This window comes from Raphanus sativus, unplaced genomic scaffold, assembly GCF_000801105.2.
Source record: "Raphanus sativus cultivar WK10039 unplaced genomic scaffold, ASM80110v3 Scaffold0229, whole genome shotgun sequence".
Classification (NCBI taxonomy): domain Eukaryota; kingdom Viridiplantae; phylum Streptophyta; class Magnoliopsida; order Brassicales; family Brassicaceae; genus Raphanus; species Raphanus sativus.
The window spans coordinates 13029-27530 of record NW_026615549.1 but is presented as its reverse complement, the minus strand read 5'-3'; the positions used below and the strand labels follow the sequence as shown (position 1 = coordinate 27530).

The 14502-nt window shown below is 38.0% G+C and overlaps 4 protein-coding genes across 8 annotated transcripts; 2 read left to right on the top strand and 2 right to left on the bottom strand.

Annotated features, from left to right (window-relative positions):
• Positions 1-91: 91 nt before the first annotated feature.
• LOC108855800 (uncharacterized) lies at positions 92-3653 on the bottom strand. Its single transcript, XM_056996451.1, has 11 exons — positions 3439-3653; positions 3136-3346; positions 3014-3049; positions 2850-2943; positions 2716-2758; positions 2505-2608; positions 2368-2432; positions 1797-2311; positions 1651-1723; positions 1482-1574; positions 92-1397 (listed from the first exon to the last, which is right to left on the bottom strand). Exons 1-11 carry the CDS (start codon positions 3651-3653, stop codon positions 825-827), a joined length of 2022 nt encoding a protein of 673 aa, XP_056852431.1. The 3' UTR covers positions 92-824.
• A 620-nt stretch (positions 3654-4273) lies between these two features.
• On the bottom strand, positions 4274-6670 carry LOC108855659 (uncharacterized). 2 transcript variants are annotated; one of them, XM_018629529.2, is made up of 2 exons: positions 6017-6670; positions 4274-5916 (listed from the first exon to the last, which is right to left on the bottom strand). In XM_018629529.2, exon 2 carries the CDS (start codon positions 5898-5900, stop codon positions 4407-4409), a length of 1494 nt encoding a protein of 497 aa, XP_018485031.1. In that variant the 5' UTR covers positions 5901-5916; positions 6017-6670; the 3' UTR covers positions 4274-4406. The 2 variants fall into 2 exon arrangements, with proteins under 2 accessions (XP_018485031.1, XP_056852435.1); XM_056996455.1 differs by having other exon boundaries at positions 4274-5912.
• Positions 6671-6830: 160 nt separating this feature from the next.
• Positions 6831-9852, top strand: LOC108855660 (S-type anion channel SLAH2-like). 4 transcript variants are annotated; one of them, XR_008939820.1, is made up of 6 exons: positions 6831-6974; positions 7088-7466; positions 7714-8487; positions 8610-8931; positions 9234-9265; positions 9353-9459. XR_008939820.1 is itself a non-coding variant. In XM_018629530.2 (5 exons), exons 2-5 carry the CDS (start codon positions 7095-7097, stop codon positions 9672-9674), a joined length of 1500 nt encoding a protein of 499 aa, XP_018485032.1. In that variant the 5' UTR covers positions 6837-6974; positions 7088-7094; the 3' UTR covers positions 9675-9852. The 4 variants fall into 4 exon arrangements, 2 of the variants coding, with proteins under 2 accessions (XP_056852434.1, XP_018485032.1); XR_008939819.1 differs by having other exon boundaries at positions 8610-8923; positions 9353-9458; XM_018629530.2 differs by lacking the exon at positions 8610-8931 and having other exon boundaries at positions 6837-6974; positions 9353-9852.
• A 3310-nt stretch (positions 9853-13162) lies between these two features.
• LOC108855662 (ethylene-responsive transcription factor CRF4-like) lies at positions 13163-14502 on the top strand. Its single transcript, XM_018629531.2, has one exon. It carries the CDS (start codon positions 13326-13328, stop codon positions 14313-14315), a length of 990 nt encoding a protein of 329 aa, XP_018485033.2. The 5' UTR covers positions 13163-13325; the 3' UTR covers positions 14316-14502.

Below are 14502 nucleotides of genomic sequence, written 5' to 3'. Positions count from 1 at the left end.
AAAGACATAAACAGTTAAAAAAAATTTAATAATAGAGTTACAAAAATAATTAACTGTACATGTTTTATTTACAAAATCTCCAGAATTAATGTTTAATAGTATGATAATATTACTAATGAAATATTAAAGATGGTACTAAAGGAAGTAAGAGAGCTGTTCCTTCTTCCTGGACCCTCCTTCTCCATACAAATCGTTCCACTGCTTCAGTTCATTCATTCCTGCTCCTTCTGCTGCAAAACTAGCAGCAACCTGCAAAACATGCAAACCAATTAGCTTTTGTTTTTTTGCACAAGATCATACGAACATAACTAAGTGCCTTAAACTTACCTGGCTTTTAGCTACTCTCATGTCTTCCATGCTCAAAGCTCTCAGCGTTATCACTCTCTCTTCGGATGCTTCTTCTTTTGCTTCAGTTCCCTCTTCACTACTCTTCTCTGACTCCTCTCTCTTCTTCCTCTCCTGGTCTTTCAAGCACTCATGCTTTATCAGCTCCCTCACAGGTCTATATGCAGCTGTTGTGCAAAAGTTCTGTTTGTATAACATTCACTATAATCAGTCCATAAAGAGAACATTATTATGTTATGAAAGCGAGATGTGAGTTCAGTCAAACCTTGAGATCACTTCCACTATAGCCATCTGTCATCTGTGCAAGCTCATGGAAATCAAGATTCTCTGTTTTCTCTTTTGACAGTAAAGTTCTCAAGATCTTCTCTCTGCTCTCTACTGATGGAAGACCAACCATGATTCTGCCTCCCAACAAAAAGCTGGAGTTAGTACAACTCAAACTCAGGGTTTCAAAGTGAAAGGAGTACACCAGTTTCCACTTACCTTCTCTCAAACCTCCTAATGATGGCTTCATCCAGATCAAACGGCCTGTTTGTTGCTGCAAGAACGAGAATCCTATCACCTGGACTCGACATAAGCCCATCCCAATGTGTCATGAACTCGTTTTTAATCTTCCTCATAGCTTCATGCTCTCCAGCTCTAGTCCTCTGCCCCAGCATGCTGTCCACTTCATCCACAAAGATAATAGTCGGAGACACTTTGGCTGCTAAGGTGAACAAAGCTCTCACATTCTTCTCGTCTTCTCCAAACCATTTCGAAGTGATTGTGGACATGGACACGTTTATGAAACTAGCTCCAGCTTCGTTAGCAATGGCTTTTGCCATCATGGTTTTCCCGGTACCAGGCGGTCCAAAGAGGAGGATCCCTCTGCAGGGCTTGAGAAGTCCACCTTTGAACAGGTCAGGCCTGCGGAGAGGAAGCATGACAAGCTCTTGAAGTGATTCTTTGGTTTCATCCAGTGAACCTATGTCAGCAAACGTCACACCAATCTCATCTGCAGGGATAACCTCTGGTCTTATGCGCTTCTCAAATTCATTATCAGGAGGCACCTCCTACATAATCAAAACCTTATGGTGAGGCAGGCAAACACATTGACATATGAAACGTTGAATAGTGTGTTTAAGCTTTACATTTACAGGTGCTTTTGGAGGCAGAGGACATTCATTCTTTTCTGAAGGAATGGACTCAGACTTGACCTCACTGTTTATCACCCCTTCACTTTCTTCTCCCTGCACCAGAGCCATAAACATGTTAATCATTTTAGAACTTCAAAAGCAAATTGACAGAACTCAGAACTGTGAAGACCTTGGAGTCAGAGTTTCTCTCCATCTTCAAGGAGCTATGACCTTCCTGGAATATACTCAGTCCATGGGACAAGCTGTTGCATAATCATTTTAATCAGTTAAGTTGCGTTGTTTAAAGAGATAAATATAGGTCTCTTTAGTTAGTACCTGTTGGAAGATATAACAAGCCTTCCGTTTTTGTATTCAGGTTCTCTATTGTTCATCAGATGGTAAGAGATTGCAGTAACCACAATCTCCTCAATGTGACTGCTTAGGAACATGGTATCCGCATGGCATATGGAACCTAAGTCATCGCATTCCAAATCATTAGCAGCGAGAACCTCAGCTATGTGGTTCTTGTTGTCCTGAAACTGAATCAGTTTCATGTCGTCTTCGAATCTAGTTTTCCAGCTCATGAGCTGAGATTCATCCTCTGGGGGTCTGATCTCGATGTTGTAAGGAAACAAAGCGGAAACGCCTTCTCCTACTTCTTGGCAGTCATCTTCAGGCTCTAACAGTCTTGAGCCGAGAAGTAAAACAGGACCAGAGAGCTTAGACAAGAGCCTCTGGAACAGTTTGTAGAACCTCTCTGACTGAAGAAGCTTCTCAACGTCTCTCAGGTATATTATAATAGGATTAGCTTCCGAAACTGAAACCAAGACCTGTAAAAGATAACACTCGTTCTCAGTTTAAGAATTCAACCTGAATCATTCCCTGATGTCTTTGAGGTATTAATTACCTTGTAAAGTGACTGAAGAAAGAGTCTCTCATCAAAGCATAAGTTTGTACTGCGTTTGCTTGAAGCTGAGTCATAAATGAACAAGAAGGTCTAAGATCTGAATGTTAATACAAATAAAGAAGATGACTGTTCCACACCTGAAACAGAAGTTGCAGAACGGGAAGATACGCTACTGATATCAGAAGCAGCAGAAGCATTTCGCTTGAGTTGCGGAGGAGGGTGACTTGAACCTTCAGAGCCCCTGGTTCGTACATCACAGGAACTAGTAAGCTTACATAAAACAGATAAACCTATATTCATTCTTCCACTTGATTAAAACAACCAAGTGTATGACAAGAACCAATGTACCTTGAGGTAAGATCATTGCCACTAGTAAGCCTACGCAAGGTCCCTACCATTTACAATAATGCTTACACTTTAGGAACTAATAAATACAAAAAAAAAAAAAAAATCTAAGACAAAGTACTTAAGAATGTATGTACCTCTTGTTGCTTCCCCTTGGGTGAGCATAGAGAAAGATCCCACTAGATTGGACATTTTGTCCAACGTCAGCTCAGAGATAGACCTCTTGTGATACTAACAAACAGTAGACAATAAATAAACACAAAATCACAAATATTAACATAAAGATCACAGAGTAACGTACAGGTTCCTTCTTGATGCATCCGTACTTGCTCTGTATCTGTATCAAAAGATAAAAAGCTTAAACAAGCTTACTCTTTTTACATTTGGAAAAATACTAAAACTATATATGCAAATAGTTATCACCTTAATAGAGAAGTCTGTTACATCTAGTAGCAATAGTTTGGATTCAAAGTAATGAGCCAATGCTTTTGCTAGCATTTGCTGATAAAACTCCGCAGGTCCAGACAGTAGAATAGCCTTACTTGCAGGTGCAAGATTACGAGTGTGCTTGGAGATATCGAACTGCTTTAGGTGAACATAAGCTGCATTTGTCAATAAAAGCCTAGTTTTCTCGCTGCAACGTCAAAAGAAGCATCATGATTAGAGTAATATAAACAAACAAATGCATCTTTCTTGATACACAAGATCAAGAAATGTTGATGATACCTTAGGAAATAAGGAAACTCGTCGAAAGTGACACCACTCTCTCTTCCATCAACAATCTGTCTAACCAACTCTTGCTCAATCTTTTCTCCGGTAAGCCCATCCTCTGCAGAAACAGAGCCGTTTGCCCATTTACCTAAACCTTGACCTGACGCTAGCCCGAGTCCTAACCCAACACCGACCCCTAACGCTGAGAACAACACGCTCTTCTGCTCCATTTCTGCTAAACAAATCCTTGAACCAAACACAAAAGCATTCCCTGATTAAAAATGTTGTCTTTTTTTTTTGTTTTTATTCTCAAATAACTCAGTTTTTTTGGGTAAATAAGGATTTGGTGGACGAGGGAGAATACAAATAGGGTTGATGTGTGTAGGAAGATCGTCCTCTATCTATAGAAAATGCTTGCATTAACTCTAATGGTCGTTGTGTACACAAAAAAATACTCCAATGGTCGTTAACCCTTTTGCCGCGAAAAATCAACAATTTGGAAAGTTTCTAATAAAAATCAGGAAACTAAAAATAACAAAATATCCCAATGATTAAAACTTGAACGGTGATCACATTTTGAGGTGGAAAAAAAGAAGAGACTAGAGTTTGATAAAAAAAGAAATAAAATAAATAAATAAATAACAAGACTAGAAGGATAATACTACAACATAATGGAATAAATTTGTTAGGGAAAAAATAGTTATTTCAAATAATTGATTTGTAATGTGTGACTGTGTCACATTATGTAAGTTTTTCCTTAACAACGGAGACACTTCCATAGAGACAGAGAAGAGAAGAAAGAAGAGGTAGTGACCACAATGAAGGCCTAAAGAAGCATATTTTATTTCAGTTTTTAACAAAAGAAGTTGATTTAGTTCAAGAGATAGACATGTTACAAGATTACAGTTTCAATGTCCTGAAACATCAAAAGCCATCACCAATGGCACACTCTACATAACATATATATACTAGATTTGATTCGCTCATTCTATTGTGATGGGCTGATCTTCTGTAGACCCTTCTTGAGTTTCAACCGTTGGAGCTTTGACACAATCCTTACCCTGTATGCTCGTTTCCACCACCTCCCCTTTCTCTTCTCCCCAATTAACCGATGCAACTTTATGAGAAAACCTCTGCATTTCCCCCGGGTAGATGTTCTTGATAAGTCCATGCGACTCAAATCCTTCATCTCTCCCCATATAAACCACTGAAATGCCTAGTTGATCATCAAACTCGGTGATGACTTCCACAAGGTCGTACCTATAAGGAGGCTCGTGGACATCCGAGTGACTCTTCCAACTTATATCCCAATCTCTGAAAAGAGCCCATGTTTCTCCCTTTCTTGGGTTCACTATGACATTCTTGCCACATTTGGTGTGGTCCATCTCATGAGCAAACATCAAGTGGCTTTTGATCTCTGTATCTCCATACTCAAATCTCCCACAAGCACTGGAAATAACTGATTTCTCGTCCTCTGTAGTTTTCACATGTTCAAGTAATGTCACCTGAAGACTCAACTGGGCGCTAAAGATTCTCCTGACCTGAGCATAGATCCTTGGCATATCATCTCTGGAGTCATATAAAGCCCATACTTGATCTACATCAAAAGAGCTGATTGACTTGCCAACATCATTAAACTTTGTATCAGGACAAGTTAATGGTTTAGGATCCTCCTCACTTTTATCTTTACAGACCGTTCCTTCAGGGGCCAAATCTGCTTCCTCAGATTTATGTTTTTTGGCAGGAGGAGTAAGAGTACCTTCATGGTTGGATCTCTTTCGAGTCTCTGCATTTAGCTTTGATCTTTCTTCTAACTCCATATGCTTCTTCAGCTCAAGCTCTTTCAACATTTCTTCCAGTTTCTTCTCCTTGATCTCAAGATCTTTGCTCTTCTTTCTCCATTTATCAGCTTCTTCTCTCTGTTTCAACTCAAACTTCTCCTCCTTTCTCTTCAACTCAGCATGCATCACTTTGATAGCCTCATCAAGTGAGCTAAGCTCCTTCTTCCTTGCTTCAAGTCTCTCCATCTCCACTCTTTGTTTCACATCAAAACCTTCCTCTGCCTTCTCTAACCCACACAACTTCTCACGGATTGACTCAAAAACCAACCTTGCCTCCTCTTCATTCCTTTCACACTCGCTTGTAACATCTGCGAGTTTCTTTCTCACCACTAGTTCAGTCTGAGTCTCAATCACCAACCTCAAGAGAGATGCTTCAAGGACCTGAACCATATCAAAATCCAACTCTTTCTCCTCTAACACTCTTGATTTCTCAGAAAGAGAATCCTCAAGCAAAGCAACTTCTTTCTCCCTAGCTTCAACAACTCTAAGCCGTTCGTCCTTCTTCTTCAGCGACTTTATCATGTAATCAAACTGAACAGAAAGATCAAGAAAAGACGAAGCCTTTTCCTCAATCTGATCTAGGGTTTTGAGAATACCCTCATTGTTCAGGTCTGTAAAGTTTGAATCTTTTTCCATCGCCGTGAAACCCTAACTTTAAGGAGCAAAAACAAACAATGATGGGTCATCAAAGAAGGACCTTTTCATGAACAATGTGCACAAAAAAAAACAAGGAAGACAACTAAATAAACAACCTCTTGGCGTTGGTGGCTCTGTTTCTGCTCCGGCGTGTCTCCTTCACCGGGAAACAGTAGATATTCCGGTGACTTCCTCTATTTTTCGAGATGAAAAAAGATCCAGGCAAAAACGGAAAGACAACCCTTTGTACATTCAGATGCTTTTTGTAATAAAGAAGGATGATCTTTAATTGCTCTTGTCTGAAAATGGAGGGAGAGAGAAACTTATGATGCATTCTCTTTCATACTCAAAATGTATACACAGCTTTCTCTCCTAATCGTTAGATTAGGATTGTTTTTTAGCCGTCGGATTATCATGAGAGTTGTGAAAATCAGATAATGGGCTTTATAGGAACGAGCAGCCCATTTAAGTTCAATTAACATTTCGAATCAGTAAGCCCAGTAAAAGTATACAACAACAAACTCTATTATCTAAAGTGTTGCACAGACGCGGCAAAACGAGACTGAAAGGCCAAGCCCCATCTTTTTGTTCTATTGTGTTGACTTGTGAGTCAAGGAACACTATCTCTAATACTCCTTTACAGTTTCTTTATCTAATCATTTGCATGGTTTTATCATCATTTATTCTTACCGCCGTTATATTTTTGCATTAATAGGTTCTTTCTTTAGCAAATAGCGTGGGACAAATTTCAAACAAAAAAAATCACCTGTTGATAAGAGATCTGTTTGGTTGTTCAGAACCAATAAAATAAATTAAAAGTGAATGCAGACAAAGCTCTACTGGTCAGAACACAACTGCTTGAATAAAAACGAAAATGCAAAGACATAAAATTTTATATTTATTTAGACAGCTCAAAAACTTCTGAGAACATTCTGGTCTTTCGGTGGACTTATTTGACTTGACATATTTGGCAGCCACTACCCACTGCCCACACATAAACATTATTACTCCTCTGTGCTCTGCAGTGTTCAGATCTACATCTTCTCTGTTTCCATCACTTGCTCTTTATTTTCTGTAAGTAGGTTTATATGTTATATACATGATCCAATTAGATTGCAGTATATTTAATGTGACGTTTTTAATTTAATTTATATGTGTTTTTCTGTAATTTTTATGTACTGAACCAGATAAGTTATGAATAATCCGAGATCGGCTAGTCCTTCAGTTTCTCTGGCAACCTCAGATCTATTAGACAATCAACGTCAGTCGAGTTATGGAGAGTTCTCACGATTAGAGAAAAAAATGGGAGGGAGAAGGATGACGTTTCACTCCAAGTCTATGCCTAGAGGGTCCATGTTTCTTGACCGAGAAACAACCAGAAAGTCTCTTGACAAGAGGTTTGACCTATTCAGGACCATGTCAGGGAAGCTCGAACGTCAGATCTCGAATTTACGTGGAAAACCCATCGACAGATCGTTGCATGATCATGAAGAGGAGATCACGGAATCTTTAACCGCTGATAGATTCTTCGACGCTCTTCAAGGCCCTGAACTTGAAACTCTCAAGGTATTCATATTTTTTTTATTAAGAAAATATTTTCAATATAAAAATTAGCATAATTTTAAAAATAAATGTATTAAAATGAATAAAATAATTAGTTTAAATATTAAATTAGATAGCAAAAGAGATTAGGTATTTGAAAACTTAACTAAATTTATTTGGATTGGAGTATTTTTATGATTTTTTGTTTATTCTTGATTTTTTAGTTACTTGAGTTTATGGTGTTCTTAACATTTATGTTATGTAAGAACAGGAGAAGGAGAAGATAGTTCTCCCTGAGGACAAAACATGGCCGTTTCTTCTTCGGTTTCCAATCACATCGTACGGGATGTGTCTTGGAGTAAGCAGTCACGCCATCATGTGGAAGACCTTAGCAACCACAGACGCCGAAAAGTTCTTGCACGTGACGCAAGTAGTCAACCACTTCCTCTGGTGGATCTCACTCATCCTCCTCGTCGCCGTCTCCATCACTTACCTCTTCAAAACCATCTTCTTCTTCGAGGCGGTCCGCCGCGAGTTCAGGCATCCCATCAGAGTCAACTTCTTCTTCGCTCCTCTCATCTCACTCCTCTTCTTGGCACTCGGGATCCCACATTCCATCACCACCTCGAGCCTTCCCTCTATGCTTTGGTACTTCCTCATGGCTCCAATCTTGTTTCTTGAGATGAAGATTTACGGACAGTGGATGTCTGGTGGACAGCGACGCCTCTCCAAAGTTGCTAACCCTGCGAATCACCTTTCCATTGTTGGTAACTTCGTCGGAGCACTTCTTGGAGCATCGATGGGGTTGAAAGAAGGACCGATGTTCTTTTTCTCCATAGGGTTGGCTTATTATATGGTCTTGTTTGTGACTCTGTATCAGAGACTTCCCACGAACGAAACCTTACCTAAAGAGCTCCACCCTGTTTTCTTCCTCTTTGTGGCTGCACCTGCCGTCGCTTCCATGGCTTGGACCAAGATCTCTGCATCTTTTGATCTCGGTTCCCGTCTAGCTTACTTCGCCTCCTTGTTCTTGTGCTTCTCTCTGGTAATTTTCTATTTCATTTAACATATATAGTTCCAGTGAGAACAGAGCAGAGTTGCTTGCAAGATATTTAAGTGACGGTTCTTAAGTTTTTTTAGTTAAAGTTAATAGACAGTTCTTATCAGAGATGTATATATTGTCTTGACGTTTCCATAACACAAACTCTGTGTTCGGAGTCTCAACACCCTCGACAGTGAGTGTTGGAGCAGGGACATCGATCGATCCATCGAGATAGCTAGCTAGATCGTATCCGTCAAGGAGTGCGTGGACCTGACGGCTCCACATGATGAAGTTTGTGGGCGTAAACTTAGTGATATTCGCCATGTTAACGTTCAAGAGAACAGGGATGGTGGCGGTGATGTTGATGGTTTCAGCAGGAGATGCCATGTTCGCCATGAGAAGAAAAGAAGAAGAAAGATGGCGGCTGTGTTTATTTGAGGTATTTAGGTATCGCTAAAAGCTCTGATACCATATATGATAAGATGCTTTGATAATATATTAAGATGAAGGGATTACAATATATATAGGAACTGATAGAGATTATAAGACTAGGTCTAAGCTAATTACAGTTAGATCCTTTCCATATATATATCTCTGATAGTTCTTATATTACTCTAAGAACTCCACCCTAAGAATCTTGCGATAAAGATGCCCTAAGATGAGCTCAGTAAGATCCAGTGAGAACAGAGCAAAGTTGCTTGCATCACAAGAAATGTTAACAACTTCACTACTTGTGGTTCTTGTTTCAGGTTGTTCGGATTAACTTTTTCCGCGGGTTCAAGTAAGATATTTCTCTAACTGATTAGGAAATTCTATAGATCAAATACATTAGATGCCATTTGATATGTTTTATATTGTCAAATGTCAGATTCTCGCTAGCTTGGTGGGCTTACACGTTTCCGATGACGGCCGTGGCCACCGCGACGATAAAATACTCAGGGGAAGTCACCGGAGTAGCAACTCAGATACTGTCGGTCTTATTGTCGGGAGCAGCAACGCTGACGGTGATAGGTGTCCTGGTAATGACGGTGGTGCACGCTTTTGTCAAATGTGATCTCTTCCCCAACGATGTCGCCATTGCAATAAGTGCAGAGCAACCGAAGCAGAAGAAATGGTTCAAACAGCTCAAGGTTTTGGACTTAGAAGATAATCAAATAGATGTTGAAGCCCCTCCTTTATTAAATGCATAGTGCCACACGGTTAAAATAGCCCAATGATTCAGCTTAGAGGTGTGAACCAAAGTATAAGCAATTTATAATACAAGAAAAATATAAGGATCTAGTCTCCGACAATGATACAGGGTTGCTGCTTTGTCAGACTTAAGCTGGGGAGTTTCACTCTCACAAGTACCATCTTTAGCAAGACGAATAGTTCTCTTGAATGTTATAATACCAGGTGGCTAAGACTATGATTTCTTAGACCATGATTAATCCCGATCTCTTAACTGAGGTTTTTAAATTTTAATTAAGAAAAACTAAGAATCGTCTTTTAAATAAGATGTATGAATTATTTTTTAGCCGTAAAAAAAGAAAAAATTGTCAAATCATGAGTTAAGAACCTCGACTATGAAACTGGTATTAATCATATCTTTAGTTTCCCCTTTAGACTCCGGAGAGCTCTTTATTCAAACGTCTTTCTTTTTTCAAAAATTTGTGCATTTTTTTTCCTTGTTGCGTTTCTCTTTCATTTATCGGAGTACAATGTTTATCTAATTTGAAAGTATGACATTGTTTTTATCTTGAAAGTATGACAGTTTTTTTAGCAAAAAAATGAGTGTTAAAAAAAGCCTATAAAATATTAAAATAATCATGTCAAAATACATATATACTAAGGGTTTGCCGGCGTTATGCGCCGGGTTTCTAATATTATATTTTTATTTTGATTCATAATTTAAATATATAGTTTTTCTCTAGAATATACTTATTTGATTAACTATATAAGTAAAGTAAAAATAAATGTTATTTTTTCTTAAAAGTAAAAAATAAATGTTAGGATCCATATATATATTTGTCATATGAAAAAGGACATGTGCTGTAGTTTTCCTTTCAGGTATCGAACATGGTTGTGCATGTATGATGTAGTATAGGGCTTCAAGTTACGACTGAAGCACATGCATTGTTGATTTCGAAAACTTAAAATTTGAAGCTTTTGCATTCGGAATATCTAAGAATATCCCATAAATTTAAGAATTATTCACATCTAATTCCACTAAGACATCAAATTATATTAACCCACTAACCGCAAATGCTTCATGCTACAAACACGGTATAATAGAAATCAAAATATCAGTTTCCAAGAAAAAACGGCAGACTAATAACTCCGGATGTTACACAAGTAACCACTACACGACCACTTCGAGCATGGACCATTCTATAGTATTTTCTAAGAATCACCATAACGTTTTTTCAAATCTAGCTAACGACCGATGGCTTTAACCATTGTTAAACATCCGAACATGCAAAAGCCTGAAGACGTATGTAAAGTAGTATATAACAATTACAACTACACGTGTCAGAGATTTGACTAACTACAAATCTATCTTCAAAGTCTCCATTAACTTAGCAAAATAATACTTTTTATTTACGGGATGGAGAGTTCGTGCACAAGAGAGCATGGTGCATGCCAGGTTCATTCATTACTAAATTAGATTTATTAAAAAAAAATGTTGATAATGAAGATAGAACTTGCTTATAGACTGAGTGAAGAGGCAATCTTCGATCATCAGTCTCCAGTTTTGTCTTTAATGAATGAGGGAATCGCAATATTGTTGGCATCTACTCAGTAATGGCATTAACTACGATTCATTAATGTTAGTAAAATGTTAATGCGATTCATTAATGGCCTTCGGTTAGATCCATTCGACAGCTCGGTTTAGGGTATAAAACGTTTTCAAATCCATTTATTGCATCCGTTTTCAACGTCGTTTAACAAAATCGACACAAATCAAAAATATTAAAAGTTTCTACATCCAAAATAATTTGAACAAGTTGTTTTCATTGGCTTTGTTGCATGTTTTAATTATGGCACAAAAGAAGGCCATTGTCGCCATTGATTATCCCTGCTTGTGGGCGCATTCCAGCTAAAACAAACATACATTAGCGTTATCACTATGTAGTATCAAAACATATTCAATATTTTGACTATCAGATTCTTAGGAATACGTTTGTCAAATAAAATTACTTATAGGAATAGACGGCACAAAATATTTTTTATTCGCTGTAACAATTTTATTGTCCATAATTTGGAGAAATCTGATCTCTAATACGATAAATGTTTAGACTATAAATACACTTTCACAAATAAGACCAACATTTCTTGCTTGTGAACTAAGACTGTCCACGAGAATGACTGAAGTAGTACTCACGAGTTGCGACCATATAGCTTCTGGTACAAGACATACACTTGGGAAAACTCGAAACTCACACGTTATGGTAATTTTTAATGTTATCTTAAACTTGTTTATGATAAATAATTGCTCAAGCGGTTGCCTTCTCTAGTTTTACTTGTCCATCAAAATTCGAGCTTATAAACTCTTAATTTAAAGCTATACACCATGACCAACGTACATCAAAGATATAGTATATGATATATTTCTAATGGTGATAAAGCTTTCAACGTTTTGCTACTTTGAAGGGTTGCCCTTCTTTTTAGAATGGATATTTGTCCTTGGTTTTAGTTTAACCAAGTCTCTTTCATTTGGATTCTTTGTTATGAACTTTAGTTGGACTGTTCAAATATGCACATATTTTTATTAGATTTGAGTAATTTTTTACTAGCTAGTACGTCTCTCACCGATTGATGGTGAAAAATAAATTTCAGGTTTTTTCTAAATTTCAATCACGCACACTAGCTAGTATTACGTACGCATAACCAAATACTTTGTACAAATCACTAAATAATAACCAATTATATAATAAGATAAGGTTTGCATATTTTATATATGTAGCTAAATAGAAGGATAAAAATATATGTGGATTGGTCAGTATAGTACTTGGCTCAATGGAGGACAGTGGCGAAAAACACTGCACTAAACCTCGGGGTTTGTCTTCGTCAATCCAAAGATTCCTCATGTCTCTCTCTTCCCACTTTGGATCTTTCATAATGTAATCGTCCTTCGTTTCTCCCACGCACCCTAACTGATACTAAACTACAAAGACCATAATAACATGTAGAATAGCCCCTAAAAATCACGTTTTTAATGCATGGACTATGTATAATGCATTTAGCTGTTGTAAGAAATTCAAAGATTGAAAAAAAAAATTACAATGATGTAGAGGTTCCGATGGTCATGGAATGACAAACACAAATACGAAGATTAAGCTATTGGCGGGAGCTAGTGTGGAAAAATAAATGGTAAAAAGTTCTTTTAAGAAAACTTGAAAAAGTTGAAGAAAAAAAAGAAAACTTGAAAAAAAAAGAAAAAAAAAAAACTTGAAATAAAATTATAAATGGCACCAAGTCCTAGGTTGTCTGCAACGTCAGTCCTCACTGTAAATTAATGAGAAGATCTTACTAAATAATTTGTTACCGTTTTCCTTGAAATATTTTTGACAATAGAAGAATTAAAATCTATACGAACAGAAACAAATTTTTTTTTTTTTAAATTATATTTTTTACTCATCTAAAGATCCTATAAAAGAGGACTAAAGAGAGTGAATTCTAAAAATCTTTCACTTTAAACTTACCTACTTTTCTGTATTCTCTCTCCCCCCTCTCTCTCTCTCTAAATCTCTCTGTCACTAGAAGAATCCTTCAAACTTCTCACAGACAAACTCAGAATCTCTGTTTTTCCTCCAAACAGAATCTTGAAAAGCAAGAAAATATTAGTTAGGTGGAGAGTGATGATGATGGATGAATATATGGACTTCAGACCAGTCAAGTACACGGAGCACAAGAAAGTGATCAAGAAGTACACTAAAAAGTTGTCAGTGGAGAACAAGAAGAAGATCAGTACTGTTCATGACTCGGCCAGGTTGGTTCGGGTGTGCGTGATGGATGGTGACGCCACTGATTCTTCAAGCGACGATGAGGAGGAGTTTTTGTTCCCTAGGAGACGGGTCAAAAGATTGATTAACGAGATCAGAGTAGAACCGAGCTCCTCCTCAGGGGAAGTCTCGGCGCTGATCAAGACCGAGAAAAGTCTCGCCGTTGATTCTCCGCTTCAAGAGGTATCTGTTTCCGCAGCGGCGGACCAAAACCAAAAGAAGTTCCGCGGCGTGAGACGTCGACCGTGGGGAAAATATGCGGCGGAGATTCGTGATCCACATCAACGTCGGAGGATTTGGCTCGGTACTTTCTCAACGGCGGAGGAAGCTGCTGTCGTCTACGACAACGCAGCAATCAAGCTTCGTGGCCCTGATGCTCTTACCAACTTCACCGTACCACCAGAACCGGAACCAGTACCGGACCGGGAGAGCAACGTATCGGTTCTTTCAGCATCAGAATCAACGGAAGACTCTCATCATCATCTATCATCTCCTACATCAGTTCTGAACTACCATATATCCGAGCCAGTTGATGAACCGGTCAAACCGGTTAAGCAGGAGTTTCTTGAACCGGAAACCATAAGCGGGCACGTAGACGAAGTTAATGTCCCATTTTCATTGGACATTCCATTTCCAGACAACTATTTCACCGAAACATTGCAGGACATTTCCATCTTCGATCAGTCCATGTCTCCTATTCAGTCATCAGAGAATAATTTCCTAGACGATCTTATGCTATTCGATAACAACAACATAGGAGAGAACTACTCTTCTCAAATTAAAGAGATTGGTTCGATATTCAATGATCTCGATGATTCTTTGATATCAGAACTTTTAGTTGTGTGATATTTGTTACCAAAGAAAATAAAAACATTGGTTGCGAATATTGCAGGTATAAGTCACAGTTTTGATAATTTTTTCTGTTTAATTTTGTAATGTTTAATGATTATGCTGAGAAATTTTGTAATTTTGTATTGTCAGTTTGTAAACACAGTTTTGGGAGAAATACTACAAATGAATAGCTAATTAGTTT